Source organism: Callithrix jacchus, chromosome 6 (assembly GCF_049354715.1).
Source record: "Callithrix jacchus isolate 240 chromosome 6, calJac240_pri, whole genome shotgun sequence".
Taxonomy (NCBI): Eukaryota; Metazoa; Chordata; class Mammalia; order Primates; family Cebidae; genus Callithrix; species Callithrix jacchus.
In genome coordinates, this window is record NC_133507.1 from 23,841,334 (window position 1) to 23,867,789 (window position 26,456).

The following is a 26,456-nucleotide window of genomic DNA, read 5'->3' on the forward strand; positions in this document are numbered from 1 at the left end:
AATGTACCAAAAGAGCCCAGCATTCTATTTCAACCTCCAACAACTGTGTGGTTCCAACAAAGGGCTGTGGACACTGATGAAAAGAACAGAATCTGAAGTCCTCAAGAAAGGAAGGACTCACAGAGAATTTAAAGGCTAGGATCCTGAAGGACAGAGGGGTGGGAGTGTTTATGGTATTTGTACGAGATGGTTACTAGCCCCAACCTAGGCTTCAGAGGGTTTGTACCCAGAGCAGTGGAAATGACTGGAGACAGGTCGGGTAGTAAGTCACATACAAGATCCTGGAGTCTTGTAGGGCTGGGGCTGACCATGTCCTTTGCCTCTGAATCTCTTGAACGTGGAACAAAGCCTGGTAGAGCAGGCAGAAGACTCCAGAATGAAGTAAAGATCTAAAAACATGTCTTAAAGAAAGAGATCTAAGGCAGAAACCAGCAAGGAGGAAAAACAATAGTTTCTAAGGATGGGTGATTAAAACCTGGACAAGTCTGGTGGCAATGAACAGAGAACAGGCCAAGGAGATTCTTTAAGAGAAGAGTCTGCAGTAATCAGACTGCATTAGCAGGATGGGCAAGCAAAGAAGAATCAGGCCTGGTGGGTGTTGGGCCTACACCGTCCTGGGATGAGAGGACCTGGCAGAAGTTACAAGCGGAGCCAATTTCACTGTAAGATGAAAAGGCCCATTTTGTCCACAAAAGAGTTTGGGATTACAGGAAATCCCAAAGGGGTCTCACAGGAAGGTGGTGCTCAGGTAGGACATGAGGCTAGAAAGGTAAATCTGGGTCTAAAGTTGAGAGGAGCCACAAAAGTGAGTCATTTAACTGAATTGGAAAAGAAGATAGGAGGGAGTCAAAGATTGACTATATTGGTGCTGGCAGGGAAGGGAACAAAAAGGAAAAGGGAGGAAGGAGAACTGAATCAGTCTATAACCAATGAATCAAAGCATGATTAAATCCCTATAAGGTGATGAGGAGGGAATGGGAGACAGGATGGTGTCAAAAGGGGCACTGAGGAAGGAGGGGCTCTGTGATACGCATATGGCCATCTCTAGTCGTGAAAGCAGGAGGGGAGGAAGGAGGAGCATGTTGAATAAGTCCTAGAACATACTAAGGTGGGATGATTGCACAAGCTCCACACAGTAAGGAAGCAGAGAAGGTAGGGAAGCTGTGGGTCATTGTGGGAAACTGGAAGATGAGCCTGCCCTCTCACTCATGCAGAAGAAGAGCCAGCTTTGTTATATGGATTTATTTTAAATCTAATGTGATCATCTCAATAAAACAGGCATTTACCATCTTACCCTACAGATTTTTTTAGCGAAACTTTAAGGTTCACAGTAACTCTGAGAAGAAAGTACAGGGATTTTCCAAATACTCTCTGCTCCCACACTTGTGTGACTTCCCCACTATCAGGATCCTGCATGACAGTGGAACATTTGTTATCACTGGTGCAGTTACACTGACACATCACCACCACCCAAAACCATGGTTTACATCAGGGTTCACTCTTGGTGTTTGTTTTACATTCTATGGTTTGGACCAAAGTATAATGACATGTATCTACCATATACAGAATAGTTTCAATGCCCTAAAAATCCTCTGTGCTATGCCTATTCATCCCTTCCTCCTAAACCCTTATCGACTACTGTTCTTTTTACTAAAATAGGCATTTTAGTTTCCCATTTTATAGAAGAGGAAACAAATTTTCAGAGATATTAAATATCTAATTCAATCTCACAAAAGCTGTGTACTCACAAATCAGATTTTACCACCACACTGATTCCTGAGTTCAAAACTTGCTTTGACAAGTGGTTTTTAAACACCATCCACTAAAACCACTAGGGGATCTTTGTTCAGTTGGAGATTCCTAAATTCCCCCCAGAATGATTCAGTAAATCTGGAATAAGGCCCAAGAATCTGCAATGAGATCCCCAGGTGAGATAAACTCCATGTTAGAGACCCATGATGTCAAGGACACACAAGGCTGATATTAGAAAAGGCACAGGGAGAGAAAATCTTATGGGGAATAACCACAAAACTGAATAAAGCCCTGAATGAGAATGAAGAGTGACCCACAGGTGGATATGGGCTGAAGAGAAATTCATCCCCACAGACTAGGAAGTCAGAAGTCACAGAAAGGGCAGAACCAGGGAAAAACAGCTGTAGGTTTATCAGTTAAATCAAGTAGAGAAGTTTGCTATTCTCAATTTCATTTCTAAGACAAAAGGTTTAAAACCAAAGTGTTGGCTACAAGAAAGAGCAGAATGAAGGCTGGGAGACAGTTTGATCACTGTGGGCAGGCACACGCATGTGTGCATGTACACACAACCCGTTAAGGCTCAAAGGTTTCTTTTTTATGTAATTGAGAGGATATTGCTATATTTATTGTGGGACAATAAAAGCCTTCTTGCCTCAGCAGGAATATTTGTCTGCAGCCTGCCTAGCCACCTACCCCAAGAAAATCCAGTGCCTCAATATGCCAAGAACCTTGATCCAGAAAGGACATCATGCTAACTCACCTCCTTGCAGCGCATCCTTCTGCTGGACATCTTGAAATAATATTCACTCAGGCCATCTGGGCTCAGCGGGTCATGAGAGCAAGCCTGAAGCAAGGCTCGGACAGACTTCTCTAGTTCGAACACCAGATACACATACCCTATTCCCAATGAGAGGAAAAAATCACATTACTATCCCACTCCTCAGCCTTGGCTTTGCAGCAGGGAGTTTCCTCCAAGAAAGAAGGCCTTGTGTATAAGATACATTTTTGTTTTACTCCTGAAAAGTCTTGTTGAGTCGAAGCATTTGCTGTGCAGATGCCCAGGGTTGTGGGCATCCCTCCCACCCTGGGTAAAGGAAAGGATTGGCAAGCTGGGACAGAGGATCCCACCATTACCACAGCTACTCTCTCCCAGAATACACAGCATGTTCAGGTCAGCAGAGCCAAGCCTTCCTGGGGGCAGGAAGGATGGCAGGTATTGCTTTAAACACCTACTTAAACCACTGGTTCAGTTCAATGAAGATGGGGCAGGGTGAAAATAGCACCTGCTCCTTTCTACAGGGAAGGGATCTCATTTCAGACCAGTGAGGAATCAGATGCTTGATCCTCATTCCTGCCAACTCCAAAGGGACTTCAGAATTAGGTCAGGCAACAATGTAACTGGGCAGGACAGGCAGTCAAGGGAAAGCTTTTCAAATGCCTTATTTTGAGAGGAAAGGTGCTGCTAGGGTTCAGGTTTAGAGAGAAGTGTACAAGGAAGGGGTTTCAGAGGCAGCTCCCATTGCTGTGTAAGTCTGGACAGACGGAACATTAGTTCAGAAGAAACAGAGGACTTGTTAGGTTGAAGAAAAGAGCTGACAGCTGACAGGTCTGTGCCCTGGAGTGCCCACCATGTTGCCAGCATGCAGCTGTGATATCCCAGCACCCCTAGGTGCAGTTATGTACTAGGGAAGGGAAAAAAAAGCTCCTACCATGTTTTTATTACCTTTAGGCATATTACCTTTGGGAGGACACCGGGGGTGCTTGCCATCCTTACCAGGCCACTCCACACTCAAAGAGCCAAAAACACGGAAGGTGTTAACTAATCCAGCTGCAAAGAGACAGAAAAGAATGGCAGAAGCTGACAAACCATCCTCCCCAGTAAAGACACAAACACAGAATCACCAGCATTCTCCTTCCTGGCACATCTCCCATGACAGACAACTCAGAAATGAATGCTCATCTCCAGTGACAAGTGTAAGCTCCAGAGAGGAGCACTATGGGGATCTATGAAATACACCTCTCACCTCAGACGCTCATGTAATAATGTACTCTGAGTTCTCAGTCAGAGATTCAGCCCCTGGCCTCATTCCAAGTTTCATGCTCCTGAAAGACATGCCCCACCCTTCAACTCTTGAAGCAGAAAGTCTTAGAGACAGCTCACCTTCTGTAATATCCCAAGGAACACCTCCTAGAAACACCTTGCAAGAGTAGATGGGGTTCTTATAGTTCCGGGGAGGAAGCTGGCCACTCCAGGTACAGGTGGCTACATTCACAGCTTTGGTAAAAGACAAAGAGGGAAACAGGGAAGGGTTAGAGAATCAACAAAGTCACCATCATTCCCTAAGGTGAACTTGTCCAGCAAGAACCTGTTGGCTGGGCGCCTGTAATCCCAGCACTTGGGGAGGCCACAGTGGGCAGATCACTTGAGGTCGGGAGTTCGAGACCACCCTGGCCAATATGGTCAAATCCCATCTCTACTAAAAGTACAAAAAAATTAGCTGGGTGTGGTGGCTCGTGCCTGTAGTCCCAGCTACTTGGGAGGCTGAGGCAGGAAAATTGCTTGAACCCAGGAGGCAGAGGTTGTAGTGAGCTGAGATCATGCCACTTCACTCCAGCCTGGGTAACAGAGCAAGACTCTGTCTCAAAAAAAAAAAAAAAAAAAAAAACCTCACTGGCCACAATCCTTGCCCAGATGCCTGAGAGAATATCCATGATTATTCTGAAAAGCAAGAAACCTACATCTCACCAATCCACTCAATCAAGTATGATAATCCTATTTTGCCAATTCTGTCCTCACTAAAATTGAAAGGAATACCAAACCAGATGAGATATGTAGGGTAAAAATTCATACCCCATGTTATTTTTAAACATACAACTAATATGCTAACCACAAAGCAGTTTTATCTTGTTATTGCTTACAGTACTAATTCATAATCACTTGAAAGTAAACAGAGCAATACAACATCCTACAGGCTTACTGGTACAAATGGGCCTTCTCCCCAGTGTTCAAATGATAAACATTCTATTCTGTATTCCTGTCTTGGCTCCGAATTCATCAATCACATTAGTTAGGACACTGCCAATAAAAACCAGCACTAGCAACCCAATAAGACAAGAGTATCACAACTGTTCCAAGCCAGACTCATCTTTATAGCACCCAAACAGACAATGGGCCTTCCTTGATGCCAACATGATAAGGTAATGAATTAGCCCCGAACCCCTAAGCTTTCTATTTATGTCAACCACAAGTTTGTCCAAACCTATTGTGACGTTTCTCTGACTCGAAGGCCACATTAAGAAACCCTTCTTGGCTGGGTGTGGTGGTTCACACCCATAATCCCAGTACTTTGGGAGGCCAAGACAGCATTATCACTTAAATCCAGGAGCTGGAAGACCAGCCTGGGCAAGGAAAAGGAACTGAGATCCTGTCTCCACACACAAATTTTTTAATTAGCCAGGTACAGGAGTGTGCACATGTAGATCCAGATACCCAGGTAGATCCCTTGAGCCCAGCAGTTTAAGGCTACAGTGAGCTATAATTTCACCACTGCGCTCTAGCCTGGGTGAGAGAGAGAGAGAGACCTTGTCTCTTTTTTTTTTTTTTTTTTTTTTTTTAAGACGGGGTTTCACCATGTCTGTCAGGCTGGTCTTGAACTCCTGACCTCAGGTGATCCACCTGCCTTGGCCTCCAAAGTGCTTGGATTACAGGTGTGAGCCACTACGCCTGGCCAACCTTGTCTCTTAAAAACAAACAAAAACCCCTACCTGCTGAATAAGTTAGGAACTATCTTCTATTTGCCCCATTTTTTTTTTTTTGTTTGTTTGTTTTTGTTTTTGAGATGGAGTTTCGCTTTTGTTACCCAGGCTGGAATGCAATGGCGTGATCTCGGCTCACCGCAACCTCCCCCTCCTGGGTTCAGGCAATTCTCCTGCCTCAGCCTCCTAAGTAGCTGGGATTACAGGCACGTGCCACTACGCCCAGCTAATTTTTTGTATTTTTAGTAGAGACGGGGTTTCGCCATGTTGACCAGGATGGTCTCGGTCTCTTGACCTTGTGATCCACCGGCCTCGGCCTTCCAAAGTGCTGGGATTACAGGCTTGAGCCACCGCGCCCAGCCTATTTGCCCTTATTTTTAGAGGGTGGTTCTTGGTGACCGGTTTGGCTTTTTAACAGTTTTAAATCCTTTCCCCACTGTACCTTTCCAAATCAGAGACTGACCTCAGTGGGGACTGGCTAGTTCTTGCCAATTTATTTCACCCTCCTCTTTCAGCAAAGAGGCAGACAGCCAATGAAAGGAACTATCATTTTCATTCAGGACAAAAATATGGAAGGATATTTCCTAAAAGAAATGGGCCCCAATGTGTTACTACACAGCAAGAAATTGGGCAATGTCACCAATCTTTTATGACAAAAACAAAATATAATGGGGTCTCCTCCAAAAGCATGGTAATGTCATTTCATAGAAAAACAATGGTCCCAGAGAAAGTACAAAGATGGGCTGCCAAAATCATTAGGTGAACAGGGCAGCAGCACTATCAGAGGAGAATGAGATCCAGCCCAACGCTGTGAGCAGACAGACACTGAAGCCTATGGAAACAAATGGAATGGAGAAACTAACATTAACTTAGTCATCAAATTCAGGACCTCAGAAGAGCCAGTGGTTAATGAACATCTCCCTGAAGCATTAGTAGACAAAGATGAAAAACAAATTTAATACACATTTAAGATGATTTATTTTTTAAACCTTTTTAATATATGGAGATGGGTCTTGCTATGTTTCCCAGGCTGGGCAACTCCTGGGCTCAAGCCATCCTGCTGCCTCTGCTTAAGTGCTGAGCCACCCAGGCCAGCCTAAGATAATTTAAATGCCAGAACCTTAAGGATTCCTAAGAGACCAGGACATCTGGTGACATCCCTTACCTTAGAGGTTGACAAATAGACCCCTCCCACCCCAGTGTATCCCTGAGTGTACCAATCAGAAAGCCTCAGGGAAGAAAGTTCCAGCATGACTTGTGTCTGACCGTCTTTGAATTAGAATGGGGAGAGGGTAGACAAAATTCTGGACATCCCTTCCAGTTTCTCCTGAGGACATCCACCCGTGAAAGAGGTAAAAGCAAGAGTAGCATACAGCCAGTCTCCATGGAAGGGCACGAGTGGGAGGCAGAGCCAGCCTCTTGTGCTGTGGCACATGCGTGTGCCAGAGTATCTGCTTCTATCCTCTCCACTCAGCCTCAAGAAATTGCTGAGTTTGTTCCCATTAGTACTTACTCCACAGAAATATAATTATTTGCAATCTGGAGACTTCACCATGCAACCAAGCCTCCTTTAGAAGGTTCACAAGCGTGTGAACTAAGGTCACTTCCTCTCTGCTCCCAGAATGAGGCCTCAGGCCCCACACATGCTCAAGGCACACTCACCTGCAGCTTGTCGGTGCAGCCTGGCCTCTCTCTCTATGCTGAAGGGGTCTTTGGGAGCTTCAAGGAGGTCCCAGGATGGCCACACAGAAGCTCCTGGCCATCTCTTTGAAACACTGGTTGGGGAGGGAGTGACTGCAGCAAGAGCAGCTTGCTCTTGGTCCATCCGAGACCCTACCCCCATCTTTAAAGGGTCTCTGGGACCACCCCCTGTCAGAGACAGGAAGGGCAGGGGTGGGGAAATGCGAAGGCTTGACTAGGGGAGGAAAAAGGAAGATAGGGTTTTTAAAGGATAGTTTCATTATAAAGTAATCACATTATAGAAATTATTAAAAATACCGAAGACATTTAGCATTTGATATATATTCTTTTAGACTTTCTTCCTGAGCAATTTCGATTAGCTGTAGTTATACTATAATTTAAACAAATTCTCCTTTTCTCCTCATTCAACCTTTTTTTCCGTATTTCCAGTCTTTATAACCATTTAAAATGCATTTATCATACTCTACTTAGGGAAAAAGGTACATCTCACTGACCCATACTCCTCCTGTTACATATATACTTTCCAAGTTTTCAGAACCATAAATAAAAATTAAGATGTACCTTCTTCATATTTTGTGTTTTCATTGGTCAGATTTCTAGAAGGGCAAATGCCACAAGTGCTATCTATGAGGGCTCTGTGTTATATCATAAATGTATCAGAATACTATAAGCTTGTGTCAAAGCTTTAAAAATGCTAATTTACATGTGTGAAATGATACATTATCAAAATAACTCATTGACAGAATATTTTTAAACCCCCAAATATTAATCAGTCATGAGATAAATTTCCAAGACTGAGTCCAATCTAAGTAACACAGACCTCCAGCACTGTATCTGACCCCATTTTACAGAGGAGGTAACTGCAGCCCAGAGAAGCAAAGGGACCTGCTTGTGACTGCCCTTTTAGAAATGCAGCCCAAACAGATAAAACCAGTGGGCAGGCAGTGAGAACACCAACGCCAACTTCCATGTTGTAGGACAGGCTGAAAGGCAATCACAACCAATGTTGCCAGTCCTGGGTATGGGAAGAGAAGAGAGTGAGAAAATAAGCCATTCTATTCACTGCACATTCAGCTCAGGGTATGTGGCAACAAAAAATGCTTACGAGGCATCTGAAACTGTATTCTTATTTTGGGGTAATTTCTCACTGCCAATCCCACCTGTATTTACTTCTACTATCCCCTATCTATATTATCTGTACTACTCCATTTATAATATCCCCTACCTATTCTAATCCATTTTCCAACTCTACTTAGCATGAAGGCCACACACATCATACATGGCTATAGATAAGGAATGCGAAATGCAAAAATTAAGGCAATATTTCATAGATTCATCATGGCATGAACTGAAAGCTGGCATGGGTGAGTGGAAAAAATATAGGAGCTACAGTCAGATCTGAATTAAAATCCTACCTCTGCTAAGTACTTTAAAAATTTTTTAAGTTATTACTTAATTTTGAGATATCATACATCAAAGTACATAAACGACACTGTTTAAAGGCTATAAAGAAAGTACCCCATTACGTAAAGAAACAGAACACTGCCAGGGCCCTCAAATTTACTTTTAAAATTAAGTGTTTTTCAGTACTCTTGGAGTAACTAGTAAAATGAAAGTCCTGAGCTCAGGTCCTGTAATGGATTGCTCGATGGGTCTTCAAAGCATTTTTTATCCTGTTAAGGATGAGAAACTCTACAAATGTCCACAATAGGTTCCATTCCTCCCCTCATCCCACCTCCCAACCTACATTCCAGGGGACAGGCATCCCACAGATATTGTACCCTCCTATCCCTTGGAGACACACAGGCAACTCCACCCACAACCCCCCTTTCCCAAATGAGTTACATACAATCAAATCTGAGAGATGATCTGATCCAGAGCTGAAGCCACTGGTGTCCGAGTCAGAGGGACTGCTAGATCGAGAGTCCAGGATAGGCCGGGTGTCCAGGCGTGATCCTCTAACAGAGGGTGCTGGAAACTTGTCCAAGTCAGACCCAAGGGGATCCAGAGGAAGGAAGCTCAAGGGGGGTTTTCCTAGGACATTTCCCAGTGGGTTATGCAGCATGCTCAGTACTAGGAGGACAAAAAAGGAAACCTCACGACCTCTTAAGTTTTCTTTGCAGCCAGCAGCCTCTTTCTTTTCCCACAGCCACCCAACAAGAGACACCAAAAGCAAGACCACTAAAAGCATGCCAACAAAACAGAATATAACGAACAGATATGTATCTGGCTCTGAGACCTGGCCACAAGGGACTGTTAGAGGAAGTTACAGGCTGACTGAAGACCAGAGTTCCTGCTATTACAGTAGCAGCAAAACTGCTGGGTTCTGCTACACAGGCTTAAAGGTCAATGCCAGCATTTGGGAAACAGTCACTGGGAACCCTGGTCACGGCTATTAATGTATGAATACACCTACAGCACAGTTAAAAATCCCAAACCATACTTCATCTTTACTCCCTGTCAATTTGTTTATTAGAAGTCCCACCTTTCTGATGCTATATAGCTAAAATACAGAATTTCAGGCCACATCCCAGAAATCTGGTATAGCATAAGCATACCACCTCATGTGAGAGGTTCACTTATACAAACTTCTAGCATATGCAGATTCTCTTCTATGCACCCCCGAACTTGAAATGTTTAGGATGGAAGCAGAATGACATGGTAAGCCCATTCTTTGAGTTAAGACAAACTTGGGATGAAATCCTGTGTCTGACACCACTTGTATATGGCTAAGAGCTCTGGGAAGCTCACTTAGCCTCTCTGATCCTTCATTTTCTCACTGGCATCTAGGGTGGAGTACCAACTATTTCATAACATTGTTAGGACAGTTCAATAATTAGACAGCAGATGGAAAGAGCTCACCAGAGTAGCACCCAGCACACAATAAATATTTAAATATGAAACATAAAAAAAACAGCAACATTTTCCACACTTGGCCTTGGGGAACCTAAGACAAAGCACACCCTCTATCCATGAGGATGAGGAATAAGAGGATTTTGCCATGGAGCTATGGTGCTAAATCCAGGGAAGAAGCTTTAATTTAATGGCTTTTTTTTTTTTTTTTTTCATCTGAAGAATGAGAACATTCACCTCAAAATGGCTGAGGTAAAACCAAAATAATATGTGTAAATGCTCAGTAACTAGCTGTGATTGGTCCCACTACAGCCCTGACTAGCAATAAAATTAAACAGGTCACTCAGGTTTTCTCCCAGGTCTCTAAGTCAGTCTGAATGCTTGTCTGGAAATGGAGTCCCAAGAAGCAGGAATAAATCTCTCAAGCCTGAAATCAAAGTCAATGCATACTTTCAGGGTGCAAGACACACATGCCACTGATGGACCATATGCATAAGATCCCAAATGTGTGTTAATATGGGACCAGAGCAGCCCCACTCTCCTTTAGTATATGACCTCCCCTTTTGGATAAGATACAGTAGGTGTATTCTTAACATTTAACGGAGGGTAGATATATTTGTCTAGTTATTATTTTACTGTGGAAAAATATCTTTAATTTTTAAAGAGACTGTCATAATACTGTTTTCCAAAGTAGATGTACTATACCATTTTACATTCCCACCAGCAGTGATGAGAGTTTCAGTCTCTCTACAACCAGGCCAACACCTGGTTTGGTCAGTCTTTTTGTTTCTAGCTAGCCGTATACGTTGTGGGATGCAGGTAGGGTAGAGCCACACCACATCCAGCAAGGAGTTAGTTTAGCATTTTTTTTTCAAGGAAACATTCGTAACTTTGAAATTGACTTTTGAAGCAGTTTTCAAAGCTCTAGCATTTAACTGTATGCTGAAACTAAGTGTCTCAAAATGCTTGGGTTCTGATAACCATCAGAAATAATCTTTGACAAACTTCTCAAATAATCATTGGGCCAGGCATGGTGGCTCACACCTGTAATCCCAGCACTTTGGGAGGCTGAGGTGGGTGAATCACCTGAGGTCAGGAGTTTGAAACCAGCCTGGCTAACATGGCGAAACCCTGTCTCTACCAAACATACAAAAATTAGCCAGGCGTGGTGACACACACCTATAATCCCAGCTACTCAGGCAGCTGAGGCACAGGAATTGCTTGAACCCAGAAGGCAAGAGATTGCAGTGAGCCGAGATTGCACCACTGCACTCCAGCCTGGGAGACAAAGCAAGACCCTGTTTAAAAAAAAAAAAAAAAAAATCCTTGACAAATTCCTACCTGAAAGAAATCCAAAAGCAAAGCCTGTAGAGTCCATGCCCTCAGAAGGCAGAATATATGAAGATTTTATTCAAGGTTTCTCCCTAATGCTGAAAAGCCTGGCAAAGAGGTACTGTGAAAAATCAACAGATTATATGCATGGTCTTAAAAGTATTACCAATTACCTGGGGGGCCTCATCCTTTTCCGTATTTCACAAAAACAATTTAGGGTGATGAACAACGAGGTAACAATTCAAATCACAAAAAACCTTGACACCAGGTTAAAGAGTTTTTATTTTATCTTATTGTCATTTGTTTTTTTGAGACAGGGCCTAGCTCTGTCACCCAGGCTGGAGTGCAGTGGCTCACTTCAACCTCAAGTCTTCCTGGGCTCAAGTGGTCTTCCCACCTCAGCCTCCAGAATAGCTGGGACTACAGCCACATGGTACCTACCACGTCCGGCTGATTTAAAACAATTTTTTTAGTAGAGACAGGATCTCACTATGTTGCCCAGGCTGTTCTTTAACCCTGAGCTCAAGCAATCCTCGTGCCTCAGTCCCACAAAGTCTTGGGATTACAAGTGTGAACCACCGCACCCAGTTGATTTTATCTTAAGGGCAACTGAGAGACACAGAAAAGGTGGTCTGCAGAACTATTGTGGGATAGCAAAGAAGACTGACCAGGGAAACTAAGGAAGAGTACCAGAAGGAACCAGTGCCCAGCAGAGAGGAAAACTAAGTTGGACTTAAAGCATTTTCTCCAGCAGAGTTAAGGTACCTGGATGGACACTGGACCAATACAGGGCTATGATTTTGTTCCCCCAAGGGGGTATGAAGAAAGAAATGGGACAACAGAGTTGATAACAGCAACTAAGGAAATGAAGAATGGATTGTGCATTATAGGTTAAAGGCAGAACAAAGTCAATAGACTGGGAACAAATAAATGGAAAACCAGAGATTTCAATAGGCTGATAGCTATAAGAAGAATGAAGATGGCACACAAGATAAATAGAAGAGTTGAGACAGTGAAGATTAAGTGTTCTGAGGATGGCAAGGTCCAGAGTATGGAACTAGAGGTGGCTGACTTAGAATGTGTTAAGTTTGAAATATTAGTTAAGTCATTCATGTCGACACTAAAGAGACGTATGGTGATAAATGGGCCTGGAGTTAAACAAACACTGAGATTTTCAGAGACCTGGGATAATAAGTAGGTTCTACTTGGCATAGCAGCATCCTAAAGGAAAAGTCTTTAGCTAAAGCAGAAGCCGGAGGGAGCATTCACCAGTGACAAGGAGGAGGACAGTTTGTTAACCCTGGAAAAGAGAAGTTTCAAGTGGCCCAGCAAAGAGCTCTGAGAGTTAAGGGAGAAACAGCATTAAGCAGTCTGACAGAAAAAATAGTCAAGAGGGGATGCTGCCCCCTAAGGCTTGTGTCTGAAAACACCAAAGATGACAAAGTTATGTGGGCTCTGGTAACTGTCCTCACCCAAGGTTTTTTTTTAAACATATGTTGGGAAGAGTAAAAAAAAAGCAACATGGTAAGCACTACAGACCCGTCTCCTCATTCACATCAATTTGTATTCACTATTGTGTTGGTACATCTGTTTCACCAGCCACAAACTCATCTACCTCCACTAACTTGAAAATTCTCTAGTGTGTCCATAAAGATATCTTGAGGCTTTGTCAAATTCCTGTACCAAAGCTAGGAATTATCTCTGTAGTGATCTTTTAATCGGACAATAAACCTGCCTAAGCAGAAAACAGCATGACAACCCACGTTGGTCACTAATGAACTCTACTTCCTTAAGGGCTCACAGTTCATGATGGTTCATCTGTTCTACAAATCTGGACCAGGTTCAGTTAAGCTACTACCAACTTACTGAACTTCTGGCATGCGCCAAGCACTGTGTTAGAAGCATCTTAGGTAAACAGTCTTCACCAAATCCTAACAAGTGGATATTATTACTGCATCTTAACAAAGGGAAACCAAGACTTGGGGCAGTCAAGTTTGTAAAAGTTAACAGCTAATAAGTGACAGAGTGAGACTGGATTCTTTCCCATTCCAAGTACCATTCATTCACTAGCTAGTTTTTAATCTTTAGGACTTCACATCTGTTTGTCTTCACATACATTCCTGGCACCTTTCCTTTGTCTGAATCCTTTAAGACCATGAACTAGACTAGTGATGTCACCTACCAGAAGTTCCTGCTTTAGGACTTAGAATATTCGGGTCTTAAATCTTATCTAGGGCCTCAACACTATAGGAACTCATTAAAAATGCATTTTGGGTCCCACCCGAGACTGACTCAGAATCTCCATTTTAAAAAGATCCCTAGGAGATTTGTGTACACATTCAAGTTTGAGAAGTACTTATCCATGCAAACCTGAGGCCTGCTACTTCAAATTCCTAATCAATTGCCTTATCACACCCAAACATCTTTCATACATAATTATTTCCTCTGACTTAAAGACTAGAGGTTATGGCCTAGTGCAGTGGTTCACACCTGTAATACCACCAACTTGGGGACTGAGGCAGGAGGATTGCTTGAGGCCAAGAGTTCAAGACCAGCCTGGGCAGGCCTATCTCTTAAAAAAAAAAAAAAAAAAAATCAGCCAGGCATTATGGCATGTACCTATAGTCCCAGTTACTCAAAAGGCTTAGGCAGAAGGATCACTTGAACCCAGGAGGTTGAGGTTGCAGTGAGCCATGATTGTGCCACTGCACTCCAGCCTGGGCAACAGGACAAAATCCTGTCTCAAGGGGGGGGGGGGGGAAAGACCGGAGTTTATAATTTAAATACAGTTCTCACACTAAAATGGTAAATATTTAAGAGAAAAAAAAGCATCAGATAAAGAAATCAACATGGCTATATAGGCCATTTACTTAACAGTTCCTTCTGTCTGAAAACACTGGGTGGGAGTGGAGGACAACACAGAGAGGCAAGACAGGCACAGTAACCATGAACAAATAAGAATATAAAAAAAGAGTGATAAGGATTATCATAGTTTCAGGAAAAGTGATGGTCACAACAAGCTGATCATTGTGAAAAACATTCAGAACAACCAAGGGACTTTGTAAGCTCATACTGAGCAAAACAGAAAGGGAGCTAGGGGTTACTTAGGGCAGAAAGAGAAAAATGTTATTAAGGATTTAAGGACATTACTGGGTCACTTGACAAAACTGAAATAGGAAGGACAGTTTAACCAAAGTAGTATATCAACTTTAAATTGACTGAAGTTAACTGTTTTGTTACCTATGAATGTAACATCATCTCTATTCTTTTTTCTTGAGCAAGGGTCTCCCTCTGTAACCCAGGCTAGAGTGCAAGCAAACAATTACAGATCACTGCAGTCTCAGCCTCCTACCTCAGCCTCCCAAGTAGCCAGGGACATGCTGCCATGTCTGGCTAATTTTTTTTTCTTTTTTTGGAGAGATAGGATTTCACTATGTTGCCCAGGCTGGTCTTGAACTCCTGGGCTCAAGCAATCCTCCCACCTCAGCCTCCCAAAGTACTCAGATCACAGGTGTGAGCCACTGTGCCCAGCCTATTTTTACAACTTCTATAAATTTAAAATTATTTCCATTTTTTTAAATGACAGGAAAGTAAACAAGTCAATTCCCATTTGGCTTTCAAGGTAACTTATCTAATCCACAAAGGGAAATCAAGCACAATAGGAATTAGGATCCCAGAGGTAAGACAGTAATTAAGTACTTTTGGAGTCTCTGCCTATTAGAAGAAATAATCTGCTTTTAAGCATGCTTTTTAAAGTCTCAAAAAATTTGCATAGATATTTGCAGGCCCACATGTATAAGAAGTTGTGCCTTTTCAACCAAGAATATCAACAATCAGCTTTACCACCCTATTCTAATAGCAATTAGCTCAACACTTGGCAAAAAGCAGGTGAATTCTACCGTAAGACAGAGGGTACTATATTCCATAGAGCCAGTATGCTCCCTGAGGCTCTACCCTTTTCTATCAAGAATACAATTTAAGGACACAATGTTGACTTAAGAGTGTAATACAGATTTAGGGGACTAAACCTTAACTCGTCCCTACCCAGCTCATAACCAAAACAGAGGTTTAGAGAACAACAGTAACTCACCACATCACATTTGTGACAGTACTTCTTCGCTGAGTCTCAATTTCTTCAAAGAGAAAAAGGCTGAAGAAACCTGCTCTGCCTGAGCAGGGTCTGGGTGGAAATCACCCTGTCCTGATCAATCCTCCACAGACTCTCCTGGGATCTTCAGGGCCACTGAAATATACTCCCACATTAAAGTACAAGGGCAAGGAAGAGTGTCTCACTGAATTATATACCAACCACGTAGAAAAACAGGGAAAGGACTTGGATTGATGGCTAGGAAAGAGGCAATGCCATCTTAGAGAATAGGATCAGGGTGCCCCAGAACTAACACATGTGGGATGTCAGCATCTCCATGCATCAGTTTCCTGCAAATATTAAATCAGAAGGGATATATTGTAAGTTTGACTAGTAGACACTGAGAAGACAAGAGGCCTAGAACTTGCCAGCTGGTTTGATATTTCCTTCAACCCACAGACAAAGTGAATTTTGTCGAAACTGCCACTCATGGTCAAGATGCCCTAGAGTGACCTGACTGTACCTCCACAGGGCCTGGCCAGGCAGTTTTCTGAGTATCTACAGATCAAAGGAAGGAAAACAGCAATTACATTGGGTTCCTAGGGAAGAAAGGAAGCCTGTCTTGTTCCAGCTCATGAGACCACACTTGCCGTATGTAGGGTTGCTGAGTAAGCAGCACCGATTTCTACCAGCTGGGAATCAGGAGGAAAGAAACAAAACAGCTAGCATTAGACTGTTCCCTTTTAGATTCAAAGCCACAAGATACCTAACTGGAAAGGTACTCTCTTTAAGCCACAGAAACTAAAATCCAGTGGAAATAACAGGTCCCTTATAATGCAAGTCAGTGTCTCATCTCAAAGTCCACTCTCCATCATGGGATACACAACTTCCTAAGTCCAAATGTCAAATATTAACCTAGATGGATTAGAGGAAGGGGAGGGGTGGTGAGAAGTCCTAGAGTCAACCCCCAATAATGGCCAAGGCCCTGACCTCTTTGCTCCGTTCTCTCCTGGCCTCTAGAATGCAAGGGATCATGGAAAGTATGAGGTATACCAAGTACCTCCAGCTCTGGTGTCCAGGTGTCCAGCAAATCTCCATCTTCTAGAAGTGGGTAAGACATTGTGCTCTTCCTAGAACAGAAGTACCCATCCCCACTCACATGCTGGCAGGAATCGGCATCCGCCACAGATATCTCTCAGAGAAGTCACGGGAGGAGAGGACCTGGCAGAGTGTGCCAGTTCATTAATGCTACCTCAGAGAGTATGAGAGACCAAATCAGCAGTAATATTTTTAGACTGATTGTTAACTTTCTCTCCTTTCACCCTTCTATGCCAGCTCCTGTCGGTTTCACAGCTGAGTCACTGTTCGAATTTTCGGAAGCCTTCCCCAAGAGTACAAAGGCACCTAGAGTGTGATAGCAGCATCTGCAATGGCAACAAGGGCTTGGCACTGTATGTCTGTATTATAAGACCGTCTGAGGTTGAGCTTAGTTGAAGCAGAGACTAGCCCCAAAACATGATAGTCAAATGCTTGTTACCTAATGGGAATAGTCTAATGGGGAAAATCCAGACCAGGAGCCATTATTTCTAGCCTGTGATATAAATCCATACACCTGAAACTCTTCTTCCCCATCGCCATCCTTGGTTCTAGGATGCTTGCTCAGGATCTCTCTGAAGGCACAGGAAGCGGGGAGAGAAGCATTCATTCTAGGTATGAAAACAGACCACTCTGCCTGTGACTCCAAATCTGCAACTCTACGCCACATCTCAACCGTGGTGGTAATGATGAGAGTGTGGACTCCCCCTGCTGACTGTGGATCCCACAAGTTCAAGTTAGTGACAAACACAGCCCTTCTCCCCAGTGTACACCCAGTCCTGATCACCAGGCAAGTTCCATTACCTACAGAAAAGGCATATTCATGTCCCTTGTAAGGTCAGCACACATCCTGCCCCTGTTACCAATCAACCCCCTCACAACCTCTTTCTCACATTGGAGGCCTCCCTGGTCACACTGCTTCTGAGGTCCTCCCTCCTCACTGCACCAAAAGCTTTCCCAAACAGACTACTTGACTCCACAATAGAACTCATGCTCCACTGTATGATGAATACTTTGTATAAATAAATCACCATGCCCTAGAAGCTACAGGGCCCAAGATACTGATCTTTGAAGAATCTTGTCCATCCAGCTAAATCAACACAAGCAGGAGGCAGAATAGGAGAGACCTCGTCTGAAATCTGCAGTTAAAAAACACCCAGGATAAACACAGTGGCTCTGCACTCATCATTCATTCAAAAAACATGTATTAGCCATTAACCAGGCACTGTTTTACTGCTGGGAACACAGTAGTGGAAAACTGGGATTTGAGACAATTTGCAAGAGACCTTGATTGGGCTGAGGAAGTCCATGTTCTACATAGGACAGACCTAATCCCGTTCTGAATGTCGCCTCAGAATGAGTGTGTGGAAGAAGCTTCAGGTGCAAACTGCTCAAGACTCCCCCCTCATCTTAGGCTGACCTAGCTTGCAGACCAATGAGGAGAGTGCAAGTGACACAGCAAAGGGAACATTCCATTCACTTATTAGCAGTTAGGGTAGAAAATGAAGAGTCTGGGCCAGGCACAGTAGCTCATGCCTGTAATCCCAGCACTTTGGGAGGCTGAGGTGGGTGGATCACGAGGTCAGGAGTTAAAGACCAACCTGGGCCAGGCGTGGTGGCTCAAGCCTGTAATCCCAGCACTTTGGGAGGCTGAGGCGGGTGGATCACGAGGTCAAGAGATAGAGACCATCCTGGTCAACATGGTGAAACCCTGTCTCTACTAAAAATACAAAAAATTAGCTGGGCATGGTGGCGTGTGCCTGTAATCCCAGCTACTCAGGAGGCTGAGGCAGGAGAATTGCCTGAACCCAGGAGGCGGAGGTTGCGGTGAGCCGAGATCGCGCCACTGCACTCCAGTCTGGGTAACAAGAGAGAAACTCCGTCTCAAAAAAAAAAAGACCAATCTGGCCAAGATGGTGAAACCCCGTCTCTACTTTAAAAAAAAAAAAAAAAAAATTAGCTGGGCATGGTGGCGGGTGCCTGTAATCCCAGCTACTCGGGAGGCTGAGGCAGAGAACAGCTCAAACCAGGAGGCAGACATTGCAGTGAGCTGAGATCACACCACCGCATTCCAGCCGGGGTGACAGAGCAAGACTCCATCTCAAAAACAAAGGAAAAAACAGAGTTTGAATGGGTCAGTGCTCAAGGGACTTCTAAAGACGAGTGGGGAAAAACAGACAATGCTCTCTGACACTGATATCTTTAGAATGCACATATGGTCTGCCACTGGGCTTCTGCACTAAACATCATTAAGAGAGTCCTTGTTTCCCAGGTCTCCCAAAGTAGTCTCAGTCACCTCACTCTTCTGCTGAATAATGCCGCACATAGAAGAGTCACAAGGAAGAAGGCAGGAAGACATATCCAGAGGGTGGTGCAGCTGATGAGCTAAAACTCAAGGACTGAGGGGGGCTAGAACTGTCTACCATATGCTCTTACCTTCATAGATCTCATCAAGGGAGCACACCACCTCTACCCAAATAGCCTGTGTAGTATATGGTGACTAAGTTTTCTCGCTCAATATGTTAGGGTTCTACTAACAGGACCACAGGTGTAACAGGAAGCATATGAGTTTTATAACCAGAGACCTGGGTTAGAATTCTGAGTCTTCCAGTAGTTGTGTCACTTTGGGCACTTTGTAAACCTCTGTGAGCCTATTTCCTCATCTGTGCAAGCATTAAAATAATGTGATATACTTAGCACAAAAAGTAGTTGATAAATGGTGGTTATTAGTCATTCTATCCCCCATTCTGGGATACTGAGGACAGCTTCTACAGCCCTGCTGTTCCATTACAGATTTTAAGACATTGCAAGTAGGACAAGGGCAGCCCTGGACATGTACCACTGGGGTATGAGAAAAACGCACTTATAACACTCATCTAGCCCTGAAAGCCTTCCTCCCCAACAAGGGGTGGTGCCACACGGTAGGCACAGTCTAGAAGAGAAGGACCCCACAAAGTGTTACATCCAAGCTCATGCAGGCCTTGCAGGTACAATTTCAAAAACAGACTATTCCAGGGTCTTCTTGCAGGACTATGAGGCCAAGGAAATCTAGACAGCAGAAGTATTCTGGCTCCTGGAGAATGGTATCCATGTACCAGCCTCAAGCTGAGAATCTGATGAAAGGTTGTTACAATGAAGACAATCCTTAGAGGAAAACATGGAAGCCCCTATTATAGCAGCTACCATATAGCAAGCACTTGGTATATTTTCTCATTTGTTTTCCTTTGACAGCACGGAGATTCTTAAAGGTAATAATTTTATCTTATTCATTGTTTTACTTCCAGTGCTGCACACAACAAATGCTCAATGTTTCCTGAAAGAATTTGGCCAAAAGCCCTACTATCTCCAACCTTGCTGATAACTTAAGAGTGGTAGAAGATGGTCAGATGTGATGCCATAGCTGCCTGCCTTGGGCCATATATCACCAAGCAGAGCTCAAGGAATAAGCTTGCATCTTGGTCTCTACACAGAGGCAACAGTGTAACAGGATGTCGGCAACGATAACTACCCAAATGCCCAAAGCTGTTGAAAGCCTCCTCCCTCACTGAAGCAACTGAGCTAGCTGGTTTTCAGACAGAAAGGCAGTGTAGGCACTGGAATGTGGGCTGCATATTCCCGCAATGCTGGTGAGGGTGCATGATCTGGCACTGCAGCTGGCTGGTGGGAGGGCTGCATCCTACCCCAGGAGGCGGAACCTTTGTGTGGGTTTTCCAAGAAGGCCCAGAGCCCAGGGAAAGAAGAGTGATAGCTGTCACCACAGCTCCAAAACCAAAGGCAACACGACGATTAGGGATGGGTGTGTCCTCAACCCTCAGAAAGGAAGACATACCCACAGAGCCAGATCATGCTGCTGGGGCAACTCCGGTTCTGGTCCTTATGAATTCTGAGGCTCAGGCTGCAGTCCCTCCCTGGTCCACAAAATCATGTAGTATTTATCACTAAAGTGCTTGGCATGGAAAGTGGAAAAGAAAAACCATTTCTATTTCAGACACAAACAGCTACAAGCACAGGTCTGTCAGGTGATAGGAAGCTGTGGATATTATGACTAGATCCAAGCTACTTTAATAGCTGAATTTCACAGCAACTTTCAAACCAAGCTAAGCCCTCAGAAAGAGCACTGTAGCTTAGAGAATCAGAGAAAAAGAAGGGCTATACTTCAACCTGATACCAGTGAAAGACAGTGCCTTGGTCAAACATTGATCACCTATAAACAGGTGCCCCTCGCCTATGTGAGCTCTTCTATCTTTTGCTCCAATACAGTAGAAGAGAGGACAGGAGAGGCTGGCTTCATAGGCCACTAAGGTTGGCTTCAAGAATACACAAAAGTATCGTGCTGTCCAAGCCAAGGTCTCCAGGCATAGGATACCAAACAGTGACACCATACTCTCCTGCCTAGGGGAACAGGGCAGTTACTGACCTTTCTGGAAAAACCTGAGTCAGCAGAAAGCCAGTACTTCAAGAAGCCCTATCTTAACCCAGAAGTAGTTCCTTAAGGTAAAGCTCTTCCCCATCCACATCCACATCAAACAATTTCAATACCCCTCCCCTAAATGGGGTTTTACCAAAACAACTAGGCATTAAAATGCCTAACAGACACAACAGGCCCAGGTTCTGCAAAGCATTCTAAAAAAAGACGTGCGCCAAACAGGGTGGAGGCCACAGAAATCAACAAGACGGTACTTTGCTGCCATGGCTGCTGGTTCCTGGACCACGAAGGGAAGGGAAGGATAGCAGGCTTGGTGTTTCCCAGTGTCAGCACCAACAACAAATGGCTGCACCCACTCCCTACTGCCCCTTACCACCTTTTTATTTTCCTAGAGTATCTGCTGCCAATACCTCTTATGATACAATTTATATGAAGCAAAATATGTAGGTTGTAAGTATACCTGTAGTATTTAAGTTCACATTTCTTCCTGAATACTCCAAGACTTGCCCCTCCTCCTTGTACCACAAGAGGGAAATAAACAGGTAACGGAAGGTCTGAGCAGAAGCAGTTCAAGGGGGGCTGCCAAAAAGTCCCTTTAGTTTGTCCCCATTGAATCCTACCAAGAAGACAAGGGATCCTAAAGGGGAGTGGCTCTTCTTTTATCCAGCTGGTCACTCTCAACACAAAGGAAAGGAAAAAAGGCTCTGTAGCTGGGAGTTACCCCACCCCACTTACCCTGCCTACCCCTTTCCAGGATCAATGCTCTTAACCTTACGTGAAGTCAATTCCAATATCCCAGCACATTATCCAGCCTCATCTGAGGTTAAAATCCTTCCTTTGCCATTGATTCAGAAATCACCCATCCTTCATATAACTCCCTAGTTTTTAGCCAGAATTAAAGTAATTCTGGTCATCCAGTAATCAGCCCCTTAACTCCCCTCCCCCACCTTAAAGTGTTTTGCTTCATCATCTCCAAGACAGGCCTGTGCACCAGAGGGTTAGCTGGATCTTTTCTGCATAAGGCCATCACCTTGGGGACCCTCCTCAGGGGCACTCCAGGTGCAGGCTAACAACTCCAGGGTAAGTGGAAGAGGCATGCCTGCTTTTACGTGGAGCCATCTGTCCTGCCACATTCACAGCTAGCATTTCCATCTCTTGCAAAACAGCTCCATGTTGTATGTGTGTATGGTGGGGAGTGATGCAAAGGGGAACAGAACAACTGTTGCTGTGGTTATCTTTGTTCACCACCCCCATGCATCCCCTTCCCCCAGCCAACTCATTCTCTGGCACTCACCCGAGTGTGTGCTGCTCTGGGCTGAGGAATCTGAGTCCTGGGTGCTCCAGGGTCGGTCCCAGCCCGTCAGACTGAGGGACTGCAGGCCAAGGCACAAGTCATTTGCATCTGGGAGGCCACGGGAAGATTCTTGCGCAGAGGTTGGAAAAAGCATCCTGCTTGTAACTGTTTCTTCAGAGTCCTGGAAGTCTGCGTTGGACAGGAGCACAGCAGAAACCTCAGAGTTAAGGGCTGTTTTCCCCAATATTATCAACAGTAAATATTATTAATAATAGTTTCCCCAGGCTCATGGGCCAGACATCCAAGCTGGCTGGATGCTGCAGCCGCTGCCTCTGCACTTTTGGGGGCGTTGGAATGAGAGCAGTTGCCATACAGGCCCCCTCCCCACACACACACCCCTATCCCGTCTGCATTACAGACTGGGCCAGCATGTGATCAGGCTGCTGATGCTTCCCGCTGCCAGTGACATCAGCCGGCTGAGCCGTGCAATAGAGAGCGGCATCATCCCTCACAGAACGGGGGAGGAGCAGGAGGGGACAACAGGGAGGAGACTTGCCTCCCAGGGAAAGACAGCACAACAGCTACTTGGAATAGTCCCGGTGCAGTGCCGGTAAGTCTGGGTTGCAAGGCAGCGCCCTCCAATCTCCAGCAATGGTGGCCAAGCAGCCCTCAGGCACGACTGAAGTCCTCTCTGCTGACAGCAAAGCCAAAGCAGCCGACTGCCTGCTTGTGTGGCTCTGCCCTCCTGCCCCTCCCTTTCCCTCCCTCTGCTCTCCACCCCCAAACCCAAAAACACTCTAGTCCTGGACTCTCTCCAGCTGCTGGCTCAAGCCCTGGCTTTGCAGCCCAATGCAAAGCTTCACAATCCTGCTAGCAAAAATCTGTGTGCTCCAAGTGGCCCCTGAGCAGCACTCTGACACAGCAGTGTTTACCACTGAGAAGCAAGATAACCTTCAGAAAAACAATGTACACTTGGACCAACACCTGGTGTTCCAGGCTTGTCTAGAACAGCTTATCACAGAGAAGGGGGGTCGGTTTTGGCAGAGGATGGGAGAGTCACTCGACTTTTCCAGGTACACCTCATAGGACATGGCCACAACCCATATGCCTGAGTGAAACCTGCCCTGACTAGGATAATCCCTGTGCCCAGACTCCCTCACCCCAATAAGATGGGTATTAGTCATAAGCAGATATAGTGGCCCAGCTCCACTCCTCCCCACCCTCCTGCAACTGCAGGCACAGACTGAGGAAACACTCTCAAAAGCAGCATCTGACAAACCAAAACAAGAGAAAACAGTCTCTAAAATATTGTTATGACCTATTAGAAACACCAAACTCTGAAGCTTAATCACCCAGCTTTGTCAATATTGCTTCTCTTGCCTTTCTAAGAGCCCTGAGCACAATATTGGGCAGCTGTGAGGCCACTGATGCCTCTAATGCCCAGGCCCTCTCTCAGAAGTGCTGCACAAGACCAGTGCTTTATTTTTGTGGCCACTCACAGCCCCAGCAACAAAGTCTAAGAAAGTTCAGCTTCTGGAGCATCCACCATTTCCTCTTTGCCGTGTCCTTCCACATCAGTCCTTTGCCAACATGAGGCCTGGGTCACTGTGCTGCTTCCTCCTCACAAAGGAGGGTAGGGCAACAGGCCCAGATTCAGTAGACAGGCTGCTCGCACCTGGATTCAGCTGGTAGCACTCCATCTGCTTGTCCTCCCCCGTTGCAAGGAGAAGCAAGCAGATACAGGAAGCATTCCCACCTGGGACCTCCCATGGCAGGGTCAAGAGATACTGCTGCCATAGGAATAGCTGTTCAGAGCTTCCTGTAGTACACCCTGTGTCCACAGGCACTGAGGCATAGCCTAGAGGGGGAAATTATCAGTCTCCTTCCATTGGAGATTTTTTTTTTTTAAAGCTTTGCTACTGTCATCCATCCACATTATTCTTGCTGGCTGTAGAAACTCTGCTTGTTCCCTATCTGTGTTTGTCAAAGCCTTGTTCATCACTGCAAAGGCCAAGCAAGAATTGCCCATACTGGTGCTGCCCCCACCCCTGACTACTCCCTCTTGCTTCTCTACATTCACCCTTCCCTCAGCTAAGCATATACTTCAGACTTCACCCATATGTATTAGTTACCAAAGCATGTTTCCTTTATCCATACTTAAGTATCTAGTCCCCCCTAAATCAAGTATCTATATAATCCTCTCTACCCCAAACTGAGGGCATCTATGTCTAGAAGTAGCCATTCTCTACCCATTAAAATGAGGGTAACTGCAGGTGATTACCCTCATCCCTCACTCAGAGAGAATCAACTATGCTCTTGCTATTCAAAGTATAGTGTGACAGACCAGCAATGTGAGCAGCACCAGGAGTTTGTTATAAATCCTGAGTCTCAGGCCCCACCCACGACCGATGGAACTGAGATTTGCATTTTAACAAGATTCCTAGTTAATATATACGTATGCAAAGAAAGTTTGAGCAGTTGGGTATGGTGGCTCATGCCTATAATCTCAGCACTTTGGGAAGATTGCTTGAGCCCAGGAGTTCAAGGCATCAGTGAGCCATGATTGCCCCACTGTACTCCAGCCTGGGCGACAAAGCAGTCCCCATTTCAAAAGTTTGAAAAGTACTGATGTATACAACTAACAAAGTCTTCCCACCCCAAGCTGAAAGACCCCAGGCCTGAGCAACAGGTCTGTTAAACCCTTTGAGGACCAAATGGCTATATGAATCCAAGACCCTGGCGTTCTACACACAGTATAACTCTACCCTCACCCGCACACACCCCACCACCACAGACTTCACTTTCCTCCTTATCCAGACATTCCTTCAGATAAAGGTTTTCACTACCATTGTAGGATTCCTTCACTAGATCCTAATCAATGGAGGCCATACCTGTTAAAACTGTTAGTCTGGCCGGGCGCCGTGGCTCAAGCCTGTAATCCCAGCACTTTGGGAGGCCGAGGCGGGTGGATCATGAGGTCAAGAGATCGAGACCATCTTGGTCAACATGGTGAAACCCAGACTCTACTAAAAATACAAAAAATTAGCTGGGCATGGTGGTGCGTGCCTGTAATCCCAGCTACTAAGGAGGCTGAGGCAGGAGAATTGCCTGAACCCAGGAGATGGAGGTTGCGGTGAGCCGAAATCACGCCATTGCACTCCAGCCTGGGTAACAAGAGCAAAACTTCGTCTCAAAAAAACACCAAAAAATAAATAAAAATAAAACCGTTAGTGTGGCAGGCTGAAAAAATCAACAGCTTTAGATGACTAACAGACCTTGCTCTGCTCACTAGGTGTGCCACTGTGTCCTTCTGAGCATCTTTCTGAGCATTTTTCATATTTTTAAGAGGCAACAGTAGCTACCTTTTAGGTATTTTGTGAGGATTAAAGAAAATACTTGAGGCCAGGCATGGTGGCTCACGTCTGTAATCCCAGCACTTCGGGAGGCTGAGGTGGGCAGATCACTTGAGGTCAGGAGTTCGAGACAGTCTGGCCAACATGGTAAAACCTCATCTCTACTAAAAATACAAAAAACATTAGGTGGGCATGGGGCACAGGTCTGTAGTCCCAGCTACTCGGGAGGATGAGGCAGGAGAATTGCTTGGGCCTGGGAGGTGGAGAGGTTGCAGTGAACCAAGATCATGCCACTGCACTCCAGCCTGGGTGACAAAGCTAGACTCAGTCTCAAAAAAAAAAAAGAAAGAAAATCATAAACCATGTTCATGTACTGGAAGACTCGATAGTGCTAAAAAGTGATACCCACTAAATTAATATACAGATGTTCCTCAACTACAGAGGGGTTATGGTCTGACAAGCCCACTGTAAGTTGAAATCACTGGAAACTGAAAATGCATTTAAATACATCTAATCTATAGCTCAGCCTAGCCTACCTTAACTGTGCTCAGAAAACTGTCACTAGCCTACAGCTGGGCAAAATCATTTAACAGAAAATGTTTTATAATAAAGTGATGAACATCTCATGTAATTTATTGAATACTATAATGAAAATGAAAAACAATGGTTATATGGATACTCAAAGCACAGTTTAACTGAATGCATATCACTTTCGCACTATCATCACGTCAAAAAACATACATTGAACCATCCTAAGTCTGGGACCATCTGCACGGTGTAATCCCAATATACCAGACTTTGAGCAAT

The 26,456-nt window shown here is 44.7% G+C and overlaps 1 protein-coding gene across 24 annotated transcripts in view; it reads right to left on the reverse strand.

Moving 5' to 3' along the window:
* Positions 1 to 26,456, reverse strand: part of CPEB1 (cytoplasmic polyadenylation element binding protein 1) — a 103,893-nt gene that overhangs the window by 6,054 nt on the left and 71,383 nt on the right. For 7 of the 24 annotated variants that reach the window (XM_078326880.1, XM_002749169.6, XM_078326882.1 and 4 more), the window contains 6 exons: positions 22,297 to 22,485; positions 9,059 to 9,282; positions 7,171 to 7,423; positions 3,914 to 4,027; positions 3,491 to 3,580; positions 2,513 to 2,649 (listed from right to left, as the gene is read on the reverse strand). In XM_078326880.1, the coding sequence (XP_078183006.1) occupies positions 2,513 to 2,649; positions 3,491 to 3,580; positions 3,914 to 4,027; positions 7,171 to 7,423; positions 9,059 to 9,282; positions 22,297 to 22,450 (972 nt within the window). In that variant the 5' untranslated portion in view covers positions 22,451 to 22,485. Of the gene's footprint in view, positions 1 to 2,512; positions 2,650 to 3,475; positions 3,581 to 3,913; positions 4,028 to 7,170; positions 7,424 to 9,058; positions 9,283 to 22,296; positions 22,486 to 22,692; positions 22,734 to 22,852; positions 23,018 to 26,456 lie in introns of those variants that run through there. The other 17 variants (XM_078326876.1, XM_008998473.5, XM_078326874.1 and 14 more) reach the window with 9 other exon arrangements.